The sequence below is a fragment of the Elephantulus edwardii genome, unplaced genomic scaffold, assembly GCF_000299155.1.
Source record: "Elephantulus edwardii isolate Elephantulus edwardi_28Jun2011 unplaced genomic scaffold, EleEdw1.0 scaffold00050, whole genome shotgun sequence".
Classification (NCBI taxonomy): domain Eukaryota; kingdom Metazoa; phylum Chordata; class Mammalia; order Macroscelidea; family Macroscelididae; genus Elephantulus; species Elephantulus edwardii.
Genome location: NW_006399800.1, coordinates 16,659,840 through 16,677,163, shown reverse-complemented (window position 1 = coordinate 16,677,163; position 17,324 = coordinate 16,659,840). Strand labels below are relative to the sequence as shown.

At 36.5% G+C, this 17,324-nt stretch overlaps 1 protein-coding gene and 1 pseudogene across 1 annotated transcript in view; one reads left to right on the top strand and one right to left on the bottom strand.

The window, feature by feature from the left end:
- Window positions 1-424, bottom strand: part of LOC102847841 — a 3,958-nt pseudogene extending 3,534 nt beyond the window's left edge.
- SLC25A46 (solute carrier family 25, member 46) overlaps window positions 1-10,961 on the top strand; it is a 35,004-nt gene extending 24,043 nt beyond the window's left edge. Inside the window, exons 6-8 of the mRNA XM_006886690.1 lie at window positions 952-1,008; window positions 2,264-2,321; window positions 10,255-10,961. Coding sequence (XP_006886752.1) covers window positions 952-1,008; window positions 2,264-2,321; window positions 10,255-10,833 — 694 coding nt within the window. The 3' untranslated portion in view covers window positions 10,834-10,961. The remainder of the gene's footprint in view (window positions 1-951; window positions 1,009-2,263; window positions 2,322-10,254) is intronic.
- The last annotated feature ends 6,363 nt before the right edge of the window (window positions 10,962-17,324 follow it).

The window sequence follows — 17,324 nt, the reverse complement described above, 5'->3', positions numbered from 1 at the left end:
TAATGGCACAAATCAAGTTACAGAGGGAAGGTAGTTCTTACAATATAAGCCTATTTTTTGTTTATTTGTTTGTTTTCCCCCCAATTATGGGATGGAGATAATAAAGTTATTTTGAGGATTAGAAATAATTTATGCAAAGTGCATTACACTGTGCCTGGCATATTGGAGGCACAAAATTAATAAATAAAGCTATTTTGAAATTAGGTGCTAGGCAAATGTATTTTTCTGTGTCCTAATTACTTAAATTATTTAAATTCATATTTTTTACGTTGATTTTATCCAATCATTCATATACATCTTATTTTATGAAATTAATTGTAATTTATCAATGTCATTTATTAAAACATCTCATTAGATCTTCACTGTATCTCTCCCTTCATTCTACTTACCCATCTTCCAATCTCTGCTCCCCTCTCCCTCCCATCCCTATCAATAATTGTTTTTATCTATATGTAACCTTTCCTTAGCTTTTTGCAAAGCTAATCAGTCATGCAAGAGTGTTCTGCCTTGTTAAAACATGTTACTGCACACTTTATATTGACTGCTGTGCTTAGAAACACGTTTGCTGTTGTTTGCGGCAACGTGTTAATTGCCGTACACACAATGTCTATTTATTTCACATACATACTTTTATAATCAGTTACAAATCTTCCTCCTCTCTCAACCTCTTCTACTAACACCAGGATACTTTATACTTTTCTTCTCAAATCAGCACAGTTTTTTGAAGTGACATTGTCCCATAGTAAATGTATATAGTTTTCTCTCTATAAGAGAGATTGAAAAAACCTGGTGCTTAAATGTTGGGCTGCCAGCTGAAAGATCTCCAGTTTGTACCCCTAGAGAAAGATGAACAATCTCTTCCTATTGAGATTTACAGCCTCAAAAAACTGGGACTAGCTCAGAAAGTTTTAAATAACTTGACTTTTGTTTTATTTTTTAAAATTTTTTTAGGGAGGTTTCACACAAATGGAATCTTAAACAGATTGGAGAACACCTTCTACTGAAAGCGTAAGTGTCAAAAGTGGTGATTTAATTGGTAAGGCCTACTAATTTTTATACTATTAGAGCTTAAAAAGGAATATTATTAAATGTAAACAGTAAATTAGAGCAATAAAATATTTATGAGAACAGAACATCAAAAGAGAAAGTAACAAAGTTTATGAAGATACATTATTATTGTTAGGAGCCATGTACATTTTATTGTATAACATTATGAGCAACAGCAGATTGAAACCTTATTGTATCCAGTGCCGTCCTCATGATCTCTGCCATGTTCAAGCTTCTTTTTGCAGGAAAATATATTATCTTTAGAAGAAGTCTTACTAATTTGAAAGGGTGAAACTACAGCCTAATATTCCCTCTTACGCACAAAGGTCCTCAATTTATTTAGTCTGAATTATCACAACGTTTATTTTTTGTATATTATTAATCAGTGCCAACTTATTTGTATGACAGTGAGCAAACCCAAAACCTTAGTAGCTTTAAAATATAGTTTTAAAGGCATATAGTTGATTTTGCAACAATGACCATTTTTTGTAGATTAGAAATTTTACTCTTCACTTTTTAATTTTTTTTGAAGATTATGAATTGGAAAACCCCCAGCTTGCTGGCTCCCTCTGTGGGACATTCCAGCACATTATTACTTAGTGATGTTCCATTCACCTTGAAAAGCACTACTTGCCAGGACCTGGCCCATATGGGTTAGGTAAGTCCCACCTTGTTATTATTTGAAATAACTATATTTTGCAGGCTTGCAAAGTTGTGTGCCTAACACTGGTGGTAGGAAACAACTTTGCAATGCTGTACAATATTGTTTTTTAATAATAAAAGGGACTTTACTCACACAGAAGGCTGGCTTCATACTGCTTGTCGCTTATAAAAAATGACAAGTTATGGAATGAATTCCTTATCCTGAATTTTTATTACAGTCATAGAATGCATTAGTTTTATACAGATAAATGTCTAAAAGTTATTGTAAAAGAGCCTACATTTTCCTGGTTTACAATATCTGGGTGTGGTTTTTTTCCCCCCCAGGCTGCTCCTGTATTATTAATTCTTTCCTGTGTAATAAATAGTTAAGCCCTGCATCATCTTGTTACAGAGCTCTGAAGTTAATATCTTTAGGCTACAAATATATAGTAGAAAAATCTTAAAGTAGATTTTTAGCTTGAATATAAATTTTATTAATAAAATATATAATAAAAAGAAGTCAGTTAAATAATTTTGTTTCTGTATACTGATAAGTGTGCTTTTATTTCTACAGCTTAACTTATGTGGTGGCAATGCCATTCTATTCAGCAAGCCTAATCGAAACAGTACAGGTAAACTATTTTCTTTTTGTCAATTTTCAGTTAAAAATAAACATTTTTAATATTTCATATATTATGTGTATATGATTGCATAATGAAAATGTAATACTTTAAAAAATTATTTCACAGATACCATATGTCAAAGGGTATATACTAATCACATTACTGATGTGTATACTTACATGAAAACTTATTCTACTTTTAATTCTCAGTATTCATTCCATATTCTTCATCTGAGTATCTCAGCTCCCACCGCTAGCTTCTGACTTGCTCTAAATACAATGATTCTTTCATTATCTCCAACTTTTAAAAGCCTGTATGGAACAACTCTAAGGGGAGGATTTATCATAAGGTGATCAATTACTAATTCCTTGAGTTTAAAACATGATGAATCTAAACAATGAACAGGTAATCTGTATGTGTAGTTCCCCTTTAGCATTCTTCTTAAATATTCTTTTTAAGCAGTTGATACTTTATTTATATAGTAAATACTACATAGCTAAAGCAATATCCAAACTGAATCCACTGTAATCAAGTTGGTTCTGACTCATAGGGAACTTATAGGACAGAGTAGAACTGCTGCTATTCTTAAGGCTGTAAATATTTACAGAAGTAGACTGCCACCTGTTTGAATCAAATGGGAAGTTCAAACCACTGACTCTTCAGTTTGTAGCTGAACGCTTAACCACTACACAGCTAGTTGTTGTTAGGTGCCATCAAGTACGACGCATAGCAATCTTATGAACAACAGTCCTGAACTTTTCCTATTCTGTGCCATCCTCACAATCTCGGACACATTTGAGCCCATTGCTGCAGTCATTGTGTAGTCATCTCATTGAGGGTCTTCCTCTCTTTTCTGACCCTCCACCTTTTCAAGCAAGATGTCTGTCTCTAGGGAGTAGCATCTCCTAGTAATATGTTCAAAGTATGACAGACAAAGCTTCACCATCTTTGCCTCCAAGGACTATTCTTACTGTACTTTACCCAAGATATAGCTGTTTGTTGTTTTGCCAGTCCATGGGACTTTTCAGTACTCTTTTCCAGCACCACAACTCAAGACACCGTTGTTGTTGTTTTTGTTTACTGTAGAGTTGGCACTGACTCATAACTAACTCTCCAACAGGTTTTCAGAGGTAGTTAATCACATGGAAGGAGACTGTCCATTCTTCTGGCAAGACACCATTGAAACACTTAAATATATATTGGTTTACTTTATCTGACCACATGATGGCGCTTGAAGTACATAGAATTAAATAAATGTCATGCTCTTTCTAATTTTATACTGCAGGTGTCACCTGCAGTATTTATACAGTTTATACCTCCTAAATGGAAAGTAGTTTTAATATAAGCTTTGTATAACCCAAAGAAAACCTACCATTGGATTTCTGAAACTCTCAGTATTTCCTATGGGCTCTACATCTGTCTGTATTTTACCTATTGAGCAACTTAGGGGTTTGAACCATTAACGTATCTTTTCGGAACCCAGCTTCTAATGCACTATGCTATGTTTCTTCACCTGTAGATAAAATTCAGTTAATTGTACATCTGTAGTTTGTGTATAACATCAGATTCCCTCATACTTTAGTTTTCTTCACTATCTATGAATACTCTTTCCTGATGAAAACTCCCTGAAATGATCTTTGGTCTTACTTTTTTTTCCCATTAGTATCTTTCCTGGCCCCATTATTGATTTTTAATTTAATTATATTTTAATGTATTAATTTAATTTTTGTTACCCAGGTATACTAACAGTGTATTTTTTTCCTCTTGCATTTGGCATGATTCTAAAAATGGTTTCTAACCCTTATGTGCTGTGGAGCTCTAATGGTGTAGTCCACAGGGAGTTGGCCTGATAACCCAAAGGCACACCTCTCTGGCAGTTTGAGTCCACCAGCGTCTTTAAGGGGGAAAAAAGATGGGTAGTGTTCCCCTTAGCAACTAAGAGTCTTAGAATCCTAACAGAGCTATATCCAAATAGAGTCAAGAATCTGTTCCAACTCAGTAGCAATGAGTTGAATATAGAATTTACACAATTATCATCCTGTAAAATATCCTCTTACAGATAAGGGAAGGAAAAGTAAGATAATTAACTTACTAAAAGAAAAAAAAATTTGAATTTGGGATGTTGGGCAGTACTTGATTTAAGTCTAGGCAGCTTGATACATTATAACAATCACAAGAATAGAAGATTTCAAAAGGCAGCACTGGATGACAAAACAAAATATTACAATGAAATGTGTAAGGAGTTGGAGTCAGAAAATCAAAAGGGCTGAACTCGCTCAGCATTTCTTAAGCTCAAGGAACTGAAGAACAAATTCAAACCTCGAGTTGCTATAATCAAGGATGCTTTTGGCAGAATGTTAAATGATCCAGGAAGTATTAAAAGAAGATGGAAGGAGTATACTGAGTCACTGTATAGAAAGGAATTGGCAGATACAGAGGAATTTCATGAAACAACATATGAGCAAGAGCCTATGGTGATGAAAGAAGAAGTTCAGGCTGCTTTGAAGGAAATGGCAAAAAAATAAGGCTCCAGGAATAGATGGTATACCAACTGACATATTTCAGTTAACAGATGCTGCCCTGGACGTGCTCACCAAGTTGTGCCAAGAAATCTGGAGAACGACCACTTGGCCAACTGACTGGAAGAGATCTATATTTGTTCCTATCCTAAAGAAAGGTGACCCAACAGAATGTGGAAACAACAGAACAATCTCACTGATTTCACATGCAAGCAAGATTTTACTGAAGATTATCCAAAAACGACTGGAACAGCACATCAGCAGAGAACTACCAGAAGTCCAGGCTGAGTTTAGAAGGGGTCGTGGTACTAGAGATATTGTTGCTGATGTTAGATGGATCTTGGCTGAAAGCAGGTTATACCAGAGGAATGTCTATCTGTGTTTCATTGACTATGCAAAGGCATTTGACTGTGTAGATCATAACAAACTATGGCTGACTCTGAGAAGAATGGGAAGAATGCGAAACTTATACTTGGACCAGGAGGCACTTGTCAGAACAGAGCAAGGAAACACTGCATGGTTCAAAATTGGGAAGGGCGTACGCCAGGGATGCATCCTATCTCCATACCTTTTCAACCTATATGCAGAACAGATTATCCGGGAGGCTGGGCTCTATGAGGAGAAATGTGGAGTCAAGATTGGTGGTTGATTTATCAACAACCTGCGTTATGCGGATGACACAACCCTGCTTGCTGAAACTGAGGAGGACCTGAAGCGCCTGCTGCAGAGTGTGAAGGACTGCAGCCTACAATATGGATTGAGGCTCAATGTCAAGAAGACCAAGATTCTCACCACTGGACCAATTGGCAGCATCAGGATGGATGGTGAAGAGGTTGAGATTGTACACAGCTTTAGTTTGCTTGCCTCCATAGTCAACAGTCTTGGCACCAGCAGCCAGGAAATGAAAAGGCGCATTGCCATGGGAAAGTCTGCTGTTAGGGACCTCTCCAAAGTACTGAAGAGCAGTGGTGTCTCTCTGGAGACTAAGGTGCGTCTGATACAGACTTTGGTCTTCGCAATCACTTGTTATGCATCAGAGAGTTGGACAATAACTAAGGAGGATAGTAGGGGGATGATGCCTTTGAGCTGTGGTGCTGGAGAAGAGTACTGAGAGTACCATGGACTGCTAGGAAAACAAACAGATTTGTCCTGGAAAGGGTTAAACCGGGTGGCTCCTTGGAGGCAAGGATTCTGAGGCTCCATCTAACATACTTTGGACATGTTGTGAGGAGAGACCGGTCCTTAGAGAGGGACATCATGCTTGGGAGGGTGGAGGGACAGCACAGGAGAGGAAGGCCCTCTATGAGGTGGATTGATTTAGTGACTGGGATAATTGGGATGGGAGTGTCAGAGACGGTGCGATTGGCACAGGACAGAGCGGAGTTTAGGGCTGTTGTACATAGGGTCGCTATGAGTCGTAGGCGACTCGACGGCACATAACAACAGCAACAACATGTGGTGTCAGCTTATTACTGACTTTCCAGTGGTTTTTCAGAGGAAGTAAATTCCATAGGAGTAGATTGCCCATCTTTTGCCTTTGGAGCAGCTGGTGGACTCAAACAAAACACTTTTGGGTTGATAGTGCAACTCCTTAGTTTCTCTGCTGCTTAAATTTTTTACTTTAGGTGAACTGCTTAACATTTTAGAACCTTGGGGTTTTATTGTCAGTATAAGGAAAATATTTTAATAATTCACCTCAACACTCTATCATTGCATTGGTTTCAATTTATAGCAGCCCTTCATCAGATTTGCAAGGTTGTAAATTTCATTTGGAGGAGATTGCCCATCTATCTCCCATGGAGCCCCTGGTGGATTAAAATCCTCAGAGATGCTCTGCTTTTGGATTAGCAGTGAACCTGGCTATACGTAAAGTGCCTTGCTGTCTGCATGCTAAATTGAGGGTTTAGTTTCTTTGTGGTTTTTAACCTAGTTTTCACCTCCTTTGTTTCTTACTCCAGGTTTTCCCTCCTTCTGACTACTTTTCTAGAACTTTTTGTTTTATATATATTTCTCTTTTATAGACTTGTGTTTTCGCATCATCCTCTTCTGCCTGTAACTCTTATCACCTCCTATTCTTAGTGCTCAATCCTTGACTCTGGTTTTCTGGCTGTTTCAATCCTCACTCTACTGGGAGCCTAATTTATTGTCATAAACAATTTTAACGTTAATTCTTTTGTGAATGAAATCTAATCTTCACAACCCAAGTGGTACAATCTAATTTTCTTTCCTTGTAAATAAATGAATCTCTTATTTTCTACAAATTTCATTATTATTATGTTTACTTTTAAAAACCAAGCTTTAGGGTTGTTTTGGTTTTTTAATAGTAAAGTATATATAATAAAGCATTGCTATTTCAACTGTATATATAGTTTCACTCACACTTGTGCATTGTCGTCAAATCAGAACCAACTCATAATTGACCCTCCAGTGAATTTTCAGAAGCTTTACTTTGCACAGGAAGAAATTGACCATCTTTTTTCTGTAGAGCAACTAGTGAATTCAAACCATTTGCCTTTAGGTTGACAGTGCATTGCCTCTGAGTTGACTTTTTAGTTTCTTTTGGGTTTTTGGGTGTTTTTTTTTTTTTTTTTAAGATTCAGGCCTGATTAAGGCCATGATCTTTTCAATTACTTTTTAAAAAATTTTTATTAAATTTTATTAATTTTAATGAACATTTACAAAGATTTTTGGATTCCCTTCATTCATTGTTGAACTATTTTCTCTACCCCTCTCCAGTTTGTTTCTTTTTTCCCCCCATTGAAAGTGTGTTTTAATTGTCCCATTGCTACAGTGCTTGTCAAAGCCAGTTCTGATTAATCTCCTTTGTCAGTGTGTCCTTTGCCATTCCCTATCACTCCTACCTGAGGGAGACTTCACCCTGATTCATAAGGAAAAGGGGATGGCGTATTCTCTTAGCTACTTCCTGCTGAAAAGGGACGCTGTGGGTTTCAGGGTGAAGATCTTCTCTCACTACTCTAATGGGCCCCTTTGACAATAAGAAACACGTAGACTATTGTGGAGACTGATTTTGGAATTTAGGTGCACTGTTATCAATTGTGCTTAGCCATACATTTCATATCCTTGAAGGTGTATCATCTTTTTAGTTTTTCTTGAGGTAAACATTGATGTCTGTCTTCAGATTTATAAAGTTTTCTGCCATTTTTTCATATTTTGTTTCTTTCCCTCTCTTCTGGAATTTTCAAGATACATACAATTGGTTGGTTCGTGGTGGTCATTGCCGTCAGGTCTATTCCAACTTATAGTAATTCTGCATGTGGTTTTGTACACTTCCATTTGGCATTGCTTAGCTTTCTTGAGCTTTTCCCCCATGCTCTTCAAATGTATTAATTGCAGTTACTGTATCCTAATTTACTGAGTCTTTCTTACCAGCTCAACTCTGCTATTTGATTCCTCCAGAGAATTTTTTTCTTCCATTTTTTATCTTATAATTTTTCTCCTTTTGTTTTTATTCTGTCCATATCTATTAAAGACAGAGACATTACAGATTATAGTTTATATAATGTTTCCTGAGTACTGACAGTTTGCTAGGCATTTTATCAATATAGCAATTGTGTGCATGAAAAAGGCTGGTTGTTATGTGCCATTGAGTCGGAACCAACTCACAGCTGATCCGTCAGCATGTTTTCAGAGGTTGTTAGTCTCATGGGAGGAAATTCCCATATATCTCCCATGGAGTAGCTGGTGGGTTAGAACAGCCTGTCTTTAGGAACTCTTCCCCACTAGGCCACCAGAATTGTTCTTAGTGTCGTTCATTCGATTATGACTCATAGCAAACCTATGAACAGTGCATCTAAACCCTAATCTGTGCCATCCTTATCATCTTTGATGTACCTGAGCCCTTTGCTGCGGACACTGTGTCAGTCCATCTCCTTGAGGGTTTTCCTCTTTTTTACTGACTCTCTACTTTTCTGAGCATGAAATATTTTTCCAAGAACTGGCCCCACCTAATAACATACCCATAATGTACCATCTAAGGACCAAACTATTTGTTGAATTTCTTCCAAGACTGTTTGTTCTTTTGGCAATCCATGGGATATTCATTTCTCTTCTCCAGTACCACAACTCAAAGGCATCAAATTTCTCTTCTGTCATCCTTACTCATTGTCCAACTTTTAGATGCATAATGACCAGAATTGTTATTGTTAGGTGCTGTTCAGTCAACTACTGATAGCAATCCTGTATACAATAGATCTGAACCCTGTTGTATCTTATACTCACAATCTCTGACACACTAGAGCACATTGCTGTAGTCACTATGTCAATCCATCTAGTTGAGAGTCTTCCTCTATTTCACTGTCCCTCCACTTTTCCAAGCATGATTTCCCTCCCCAAGGAATAGCCTCTTCTAACAACATGCCCAAAGTATGTGAGATGAAGTTTTATTGTCTTTGTCTTCAAAGAGCACTTTGGCTACACTTTCCCCGAGATATATCTGTTATTAATTAATTCCATTTTTATGGACTGGAAATACTCTGTAGGGAGAGATGAAAGAAAATTCTCAGAATACTGCTATTGCTAATATCAAACCACATAATTCAAAAGACAGATTAAAAACGGGGGGGGGGCGGAAATGCTCATGATTGCAAAATCAGTAAGTAATGGAGCCAGAAGCTGAACTTGTGGTGAGCACTATCCTGCCTTCTTAGACATCATGGTTATTGGATCTAAGTTGAATGCTAAGGAATTTCTTGGTACCAGCAGTCAGGAGATCAGAAGATGTATTGTACTGGGAAGGTGTATAGTCGAGGACCTCTCCAGATTATTGAGGAGCAGTGATGTCAGTTTGAGGACTAAGGTGCACCTGATTCAGGCCATGGTCTTTTCAGTCACTTACCACGCATCTGAGAGCTGGACAATGAGTAAGGATAAAAGGGGCAAATAAACGGATGCCGTGGAACTGTCGCATTGGAGAAAAGTGCTAAATATCCCATGGACTGCCAAAAGAACAAACAGCTATGTCTTGGAGAAATTGCAACCAGAGTGCTCCTTGTAGGCAAAGATGATAAAACTTCATCTCACATACTTTGAATACATTCAACCAGGTAGACTGACACAGTGAGTGCAGTAATGGTCTTGAGCATGTCAAAGATTGTGAGGCCGGCACAGGTGAGGACAAATTTCAACAACAAGGAATTTCTTGGGGGTAGAAAAACCATGTATATCAATTTACATCACTCCTCTCTTTCTATACTTGTTTAAGAATAGTTCCCAAACTTCTTGCCTGTTCTATCAGATTTCATTTGAAATAGAATCTAATGCCTAGATAACATTGAAGTCTGGATTCTATTAATGTTTTCCTACTTTAGTCAATAAACTTAGATATAAAGGAGAGGCAGAAAGCATCTTTTTGTGAAAGAATAGAGAAATGTTAAATCTTTCCGATTTTACTTTTTTTATTTCAGAGTGAGATAATTCGAGATAATACTGGAATTTTGGAATGTGTCAAAGAAGGAATTGGAAGAGTGATTGGTATGGGAGTGCCGCATAGCAAACGACTACTTCCGCTTCTTTCCTTGGTCTTTCCTACGGTGCTGCATGGAGTGCTTCATTACATCATCAGCTCAATCATTCAAAAGTTGGTCCTACTAATTCTAAAGAGAAAGACTTATAATGGCCACCTAGATGAGAGCACTAGCCCTGTGCAAAGTATGTTGGATGCTTATTTTCCAGAACTTATAGCTAACTTTGCTGCCAGTCTTTGCTCCGATGTTATACTCTACCCATTGGAAACTGTTTTGCACCGCCTTCATATTCAAGGAACACGCACTATAATTGACAATACAGACCTTGGCTATGAAGTGCTTCCAATTAATACACAATATGAGGGGATGAAAGACTGTATCAATACTATAAAGCAGGAGGAAGGAGTACTGGGTTTTTATAAAGGATTTGGTGCTGTTATTATACAGTATACACTGCATGCAGCTGTTTTACAGATTACCAAAATTATTTACTCTACACTTCTTCAAAATAGCATTTGAGATTTGGCCTTTATCATTGATTAGTCAACAAGACATACTGTGGATACTTCACTAGAAAATTATGGAAGTGAAATACTGGGGGAAATGGATTGTAAAGTGAAACTATAGTAAAAGACCATGCTGATTATATGAAAACACTTTTCTTTGAAAACAGTGGAAGTAACACTTATAAAAATTAAATTCCATTTAGCAAAATAGCAGCACTCAAACTGAACTGAAAATAGAGGTCCTTTGGCAGATGCAAAAGTTGTCATAAAATGTAAAACAAAATTTCATAAATCTGAATCTGACCTGTTATGTATTTGTTATATGCTTATTTCTATTTTAGATTGATTTGTTTTGTCATGCTCAATATCAGTATCAAAAGGCCATAGTTTAACTTTTGCCATCAGAGAAAAAGGCCAGATTAGATTTGATAGTCTGTAAGGAAGAATTTAAAAGTTTTAAATTGCATTGCCCCTACGTAACTCTTTTTAATGTTATAAATGTATTTCTAGAAAGCCACCTACATACACACAGAACTTGATATTCCTTTCATTGCTACAGATCAGCTTAAATATATAAAATGAAGTCATTTGCTTTCTGCTTGAATATCACCAGAAGTACATTAAAAACCAAGATATCAGAAGATTTAGTTTGAACAAATCATATATCCAAGCCCAGTATTTCAGTGCCAAAAATTTACAATTTATCAGACATTTTAAAGTTTTGTTAAGTAGATATGTGATCCATCAAGCTGTTTCTAGAGCTACTCTTAAGAGAGTTAGGATATAAAATAATCATGAACATCTGTTACCATTTCCATATTTTCAAAGTGTATATTGCAAGGAACCACACATGCCTTTTCATCTTTTAATGAGTGTCCTGGAAGAGACAAAATAAGAATTTACCTGGAATTTTGTGCCTGCTGCCTTCTGTGTAGTTATCAGTAAATAGCTGTAATTCTCTTTCCATTTTTGCTTATAGTATGACAGAGTTTAAACATAGCTTTGTGTGTACATGTATGTACATGCACACACATGTGTAAAGGGAAAAATAAGTTTAATAGTGCTATCTATTTTTTTTTTTTTCATTTCAATGAACATCTACAGAGATTGTGGATTTCCGTTCTTTCATTGTTGCTCTTTTCTCCCCACCCACCCCACCCCCACCCCAGTTCGCTCTTCTTCCTGAAAAGCAAAAGAAAAATTCCTTCACTGGTATACAATCCCCTTGCATCCCCCCACCCCCACCCTGAGAGTGCTACCTTTTACTGAAAATTGGATGACTACTGAAGAAAAAATAAAAGCCTTAAAAGGGAGCTTGGTCCCTTGTTTTTTGTGGATTCCGTGCAGAGGATAAAAGTATATTTCAGAAAATAATAGGAAAAACAAAAGTTAGTTGATTTTATTAATTAATTTGGTTAATTGGACTGTTCTTTGTATAGAAAAATGAAGTACAATTGACTGAGCTATCATTAAACATTTTAAAGTTTTGTTTCTTCATGTGGATGATTGCAGTTTTATTGTGAACTATTTAATACACTAAAATACAAGGACTTTTCATTGAAGTTGTTAAAAATACAAAGTGAATATCTTTTACTTTGCTAAATGTCAAATAAATGACATCTTTCTGTAGTCAGAACTATGGGAACTAAAAATTGATATCCAAAAAGTGAAGAAATCTATGTAGTAGTGATTCTATCCAAAGCCTTGTAAATGTGCTGAGGTATTTGTTCTCTAAAGCAAATTTAAATACGACTTATCCTGTGAATTTTGGAGTTAGTCTTTCTATGGCATTTATACTATTGTCATTGCTTTTGAACCACTGAATAATTTTTTATATTTTTAGTATGCCCAGCTTCCTAGAAAACCCGTAGTGTTTCTTTTTTCAGATTGTTTTGTTTTGTTTTGTTTTTTATTGGTTTAGTTTGCAATATTCAAAGAAAGGGTATTCAGACAAGGGTAATTTTAGAAAACTTTTGTCTTTTTTTTTTTAAAGAACAGAACGTGAGTGGAATCCAGTATTTGCTAATGGAAATCTGATACTCGTATCTTGTTAACAATTGAATAGTTGAAGCTCTTTTTTGGAAGTTAGAATGAAAGTATAGAATTTTTTTATTGTGAAATTACCACAAATCTGATAGGTTGAGCCAAGTAAATAAAAGTTTAATTAAGTTGTCCTTATTTGTGTTATTGGAGAAAAAGAATGACAAGTAGACATTAAAATAAATAAGTATGTAAAATACTCTCTTTTCAACTGCCATTGCAAATTAGTTGAAATAAAGGTAGCTTTCAAATTCAAGTACTTAAATGTTGGCAAAATATATTTAGCTGAATATTCAAAAGAATAAGTGAAAATAATAATCAGAGATACTCCCCTTTTTAAAAATGGCATTTGTTTAATATATGGGTACAAATACTAAATATCAATGCTTAAATTTCATAAAATGAAAATTTAGAAGAATGTTTTTCAATTCACCAGTAGTATTATTAATATTAATTACAAATCATTGTTCTGTTGGCCCGATTTGTTCTTTTTTTGGCCGTGGAGTTTACATGATATGCTTGCCCTACATTATAGCGTTTAAATGAAATTAAATAGTCTGAAAAACATTTAATTGAAAGTTGTAAATATTACAGTGAATTAGTTTATGAATGGATTTATAAATCAGTCAGACTTTTTCCTTTGAGATAACCTCAACTATATTTTATGTGCCTTTGAAAAGTATCCCTATCTTAAGAAAAGTATTCCAAACTTAAGAGATGGTAAGTGTGAAATAGGTAAAACAAAGTAATTTAAAAATGACTGTGGGCTGAAGGAGAGCAAAACTGGAGAGGGCTTGCTCACACTTGCAGAAGTGCCTGATTACTTAACTGTCTGTAGCACGAGGTTGGTTATAACTGCAAAGATAATTCACTGTGGGACACAAATGTCTCGGTGTTCCTACCCATCTATTCATGCATTTGCTCAGAAAACAAATACTTCACTGATAATATGTTTTAATGGCAGAGATTGTGCAATTACATTGTGATGCATTATGTAACTCAATTTCTTTTCTTTGAATTTTGGAACAAGAAGAAGATAGCTAAGTTAAAATTCTTTCTAGGAATTCCATAAGCAGGTCTCCTTGGTGACAGTTGACATTGCTCTAGAAATTGAGTGATGGTGCTTTGGCCATTTTACCTTCCATTTCTTTTTCATAAGGTTGTACATAATCTTTCTCTTGCGTACTCTTCTTGCTCTTGCTGTATCTCTCTCTGTAATATAAACAGAATGTGTAATATCTTGCTTTTAAGTCATTTAGTATCATTAATGTGATACCAAGTTGTATAACAGAATAACAAAAAATTGTGCTTTGACAATAAGTACCTCAGCAAGAAGAGGTATGCAGTCTGATTTTTGTGGTTTGTTTTTGTTTTAGTTTTTGTCTCCCTGGTATTTTAAATGTTTTAAGAAAGTTGTATAATATTGAAACTTCAATAAAAATGTTAAAATAGCTCATGTTAAAAGATGTGGTATATTTTTATAGATAAAATGGAAGATCAAGAAAAATTAGTAAGATAGGATGAAACCTTTTTGCTAACTTAAAAAAAATTGTTTCCAGAGTTATAGGAGTGATTTTGAATTCACCAGTTGCTCCTTAGGAGAAGGATGTTCCTTCTTGTGTGCAGTTCACTGCCTCTGAAAACCTACTGGAGGCAGCTAGAAGTCAATTCCAACTTGATGGCATGCAGCAACCACAGGATTTAACTATAATGTGTTTCTCAAAAATTTACTGTATTTACTAAAAGTTTTGCACTCATTGTACTTCATGCAAGTTTTATATATTTGTATATTTGATCCTTATAACGACATTATGACATTTTCTATACTGTTTGAGGAACTTGTTGTTGATTATTGTTGATTATTGTTAGGTATTCTCAAGTCCAGTATGACTCAGTGCCCCTGTGAACAACAGATTTGAACCCTGTTCTGTCCTGTGTCATTCGTAGTCTCTGACATAACGTGAACCCATTGCTGCAGTCACTGCCTCAATCCATTTGGTTGAAATTCTTTCTCTCTTTCACCTTTCTAAGCACAATGTCGCCTTCCAAGGAATAACCTCTCCTGGCAGCATGTTCAAAGTAAGTGAGACAAAGTTTTAAAACCTTTGTCTCCGAGGAGCACTCTGCTTCTACACCTTCATTAAGACATCACTGTTCTTTTGGCAGTCCACAGTGGTTTAGTACTCTTCTCCAGCACCACTAGATAGAGAAAAGCTGTGACTTGATTAAGGTTAAACAACTAATTAAACACAGAACTAGCAGTTGAGCCTTGGTTTTGTTCAATAGTTCACTGGCCCATTATAATGACTATAATGAGGCCCCAAAAATTCAAGAATACATGCCTAATAACGCTTTATAAACGAAGTAGCTAGCATTGAGTACTTAGTGCGGTACATGAATGATTAAATGCATCATCTTATATGTTTCCTATATGATCTTATGAAGCTGTACTAATACCACATTCCTTTTGTGGTGGTGGTTAGGTGCCATCAAGTTGACCGATAATGACCCTATCTGAACACATCTAAATCCTGGCCTCTTCTGTGCCATCCTCACACTTCCTGACACACTTGAGCCAGTTGCAGCAGTCACCTATGCCAGTCCATCTAGTTGAGAGTCTCCCTCTTTCACTGGCCTTCAGCTTTTCCAAACATGAGGTACTTCTCAAATAACCTCTTCTAGCAACATTCCCAAAGAATGTGAGGCAAAGCTTTATCTTCTTTGCTTCCAAGGACTCTTACTGCACTTTCTCCAAGATATACCTGTTTGTTGTTTTGGCAATCCATGGGATATTCAGGACTCGTTCAGTGTCATGGCTCAAATACATCAATTCTTCTATTTTTATTCAATATTCAGCTCTCAGATGCATAGCAAGTGGTTTGAAAGATCATGGCTTGAGTCAGACTTTTCCTTTTACAGATAATTAAAACAGATTAATAGCTTTGTCCGAATCTCTTGATTTATTGCTAGTGATTGTGAGAATTTATTCATGATTCTGTTTGCCATCTGAATGTCCTCCTCTGTGAAAAATCTTCCTGTGCCTTTTGCCCATGTTATAATTGGATTATCAATTTTTTTCCTTGTGGAGGCTCTATGTTGTTGATGATTGCCTTCGAGTTGAGCACGATTCATATGAACATAAGACCTGAAACACCTCTATAGCAATCAACATTTATCAAAGTTCATGAAAGTTGCTGGAGGCAAGTTGTTTAGGAAATAGATACCACTCCTGCTTCCAAATCTGTCATAGAATGTTCGTTGAGTCACCTGCGATGCTTAGCGACCCTATATACAGCAGCGCTGAACCCTTCCCTGTCCTGAGCCAGTCTCATTAATTCCAACACAGTAACCTCCATTGTCCCAGGTACTGTATCAATCCATCTCATCAGGGGTCTTCCTCTCCTGCGCTGTCTGTCCACCATTCCGTGCATGATGTTCTTCTCCAAGGACCGACCTATCCTGGCCATGTGCCCAAAGTAAGTGAGATGGGACTTCAAAATCCTAGCCTCCAAGGAGAAACTAGCTATCTCCCTCTCCAAGACTGACATTATTTGTTTTCTTGGCAGTCCACTCTATGTTCAAGACTCTTCTCCAGCACCACAACACAAAGACATATATTCTGTCATCCTTAGTCATTGTCCAACTTTCTGAAGCATAACAAGTAATTGAGAACTATGGCCTGCATTTAGGTTCACCTTTGTATCTAGACTGACATCATTACTCTTCAGCACTCTGGAGAGGTCCATGACAGCAGATTTTCTCAGTGCAGTTCATCTTTTGATTTCCTGACTCCTGGTATTAAGAGTGTTGATTGTGGATCCAAGCAAGCTGTAATTGCTAGGAACCTTAATCTATTCTCCATCTGTTATGGTGCTGCCAATTGGCCCAGTGGTGAGAATCTTTGTCTTTTTGATGTTGAGTTTCAATCTATATTGAAGAATACAGTCCTTGACCTTTTTGTAGCAAGTGCTTCAGATCTTCAGTTTCAGCAAGAAAAGTTGTATCATCTGCATATCATAGGTTGTTAATGAGTCTCCCTCCAATCTTGGTGCCACACTCCTCCTCATAAAACCCTGCTTTCGGAATGATCTGTTCTGCATAGAGATTGAAAAGGTGTAGGGACAGAATGCATCCCTGACACTCCTTGATTTTGAGTCGTGCAGTGTTTCCTTGCTCTGTTCTGAGGACTGCTTCTTGGTCCAAGTATAGGTTTCATATAAACATGATCAAGGGCTCTGAGATTCCCATTTCTTCCACGTTAGCCACAATTTATTGTGATCCCGCAGTCAAATGCCTCTGCATAGTCAAACACAGATAGACATTCTTCTGGAACTGCTTTCTGCCAAGATCCATCTAGCATTAGCAATAGTGTTCTGGTAGTTCTCTGTCAGTGTTCTGGTCAAGTCTTTTCTGAATAATCTTCAGCAGGGTTTTGCTAGTGTGTGATATTAATGATATTGTATG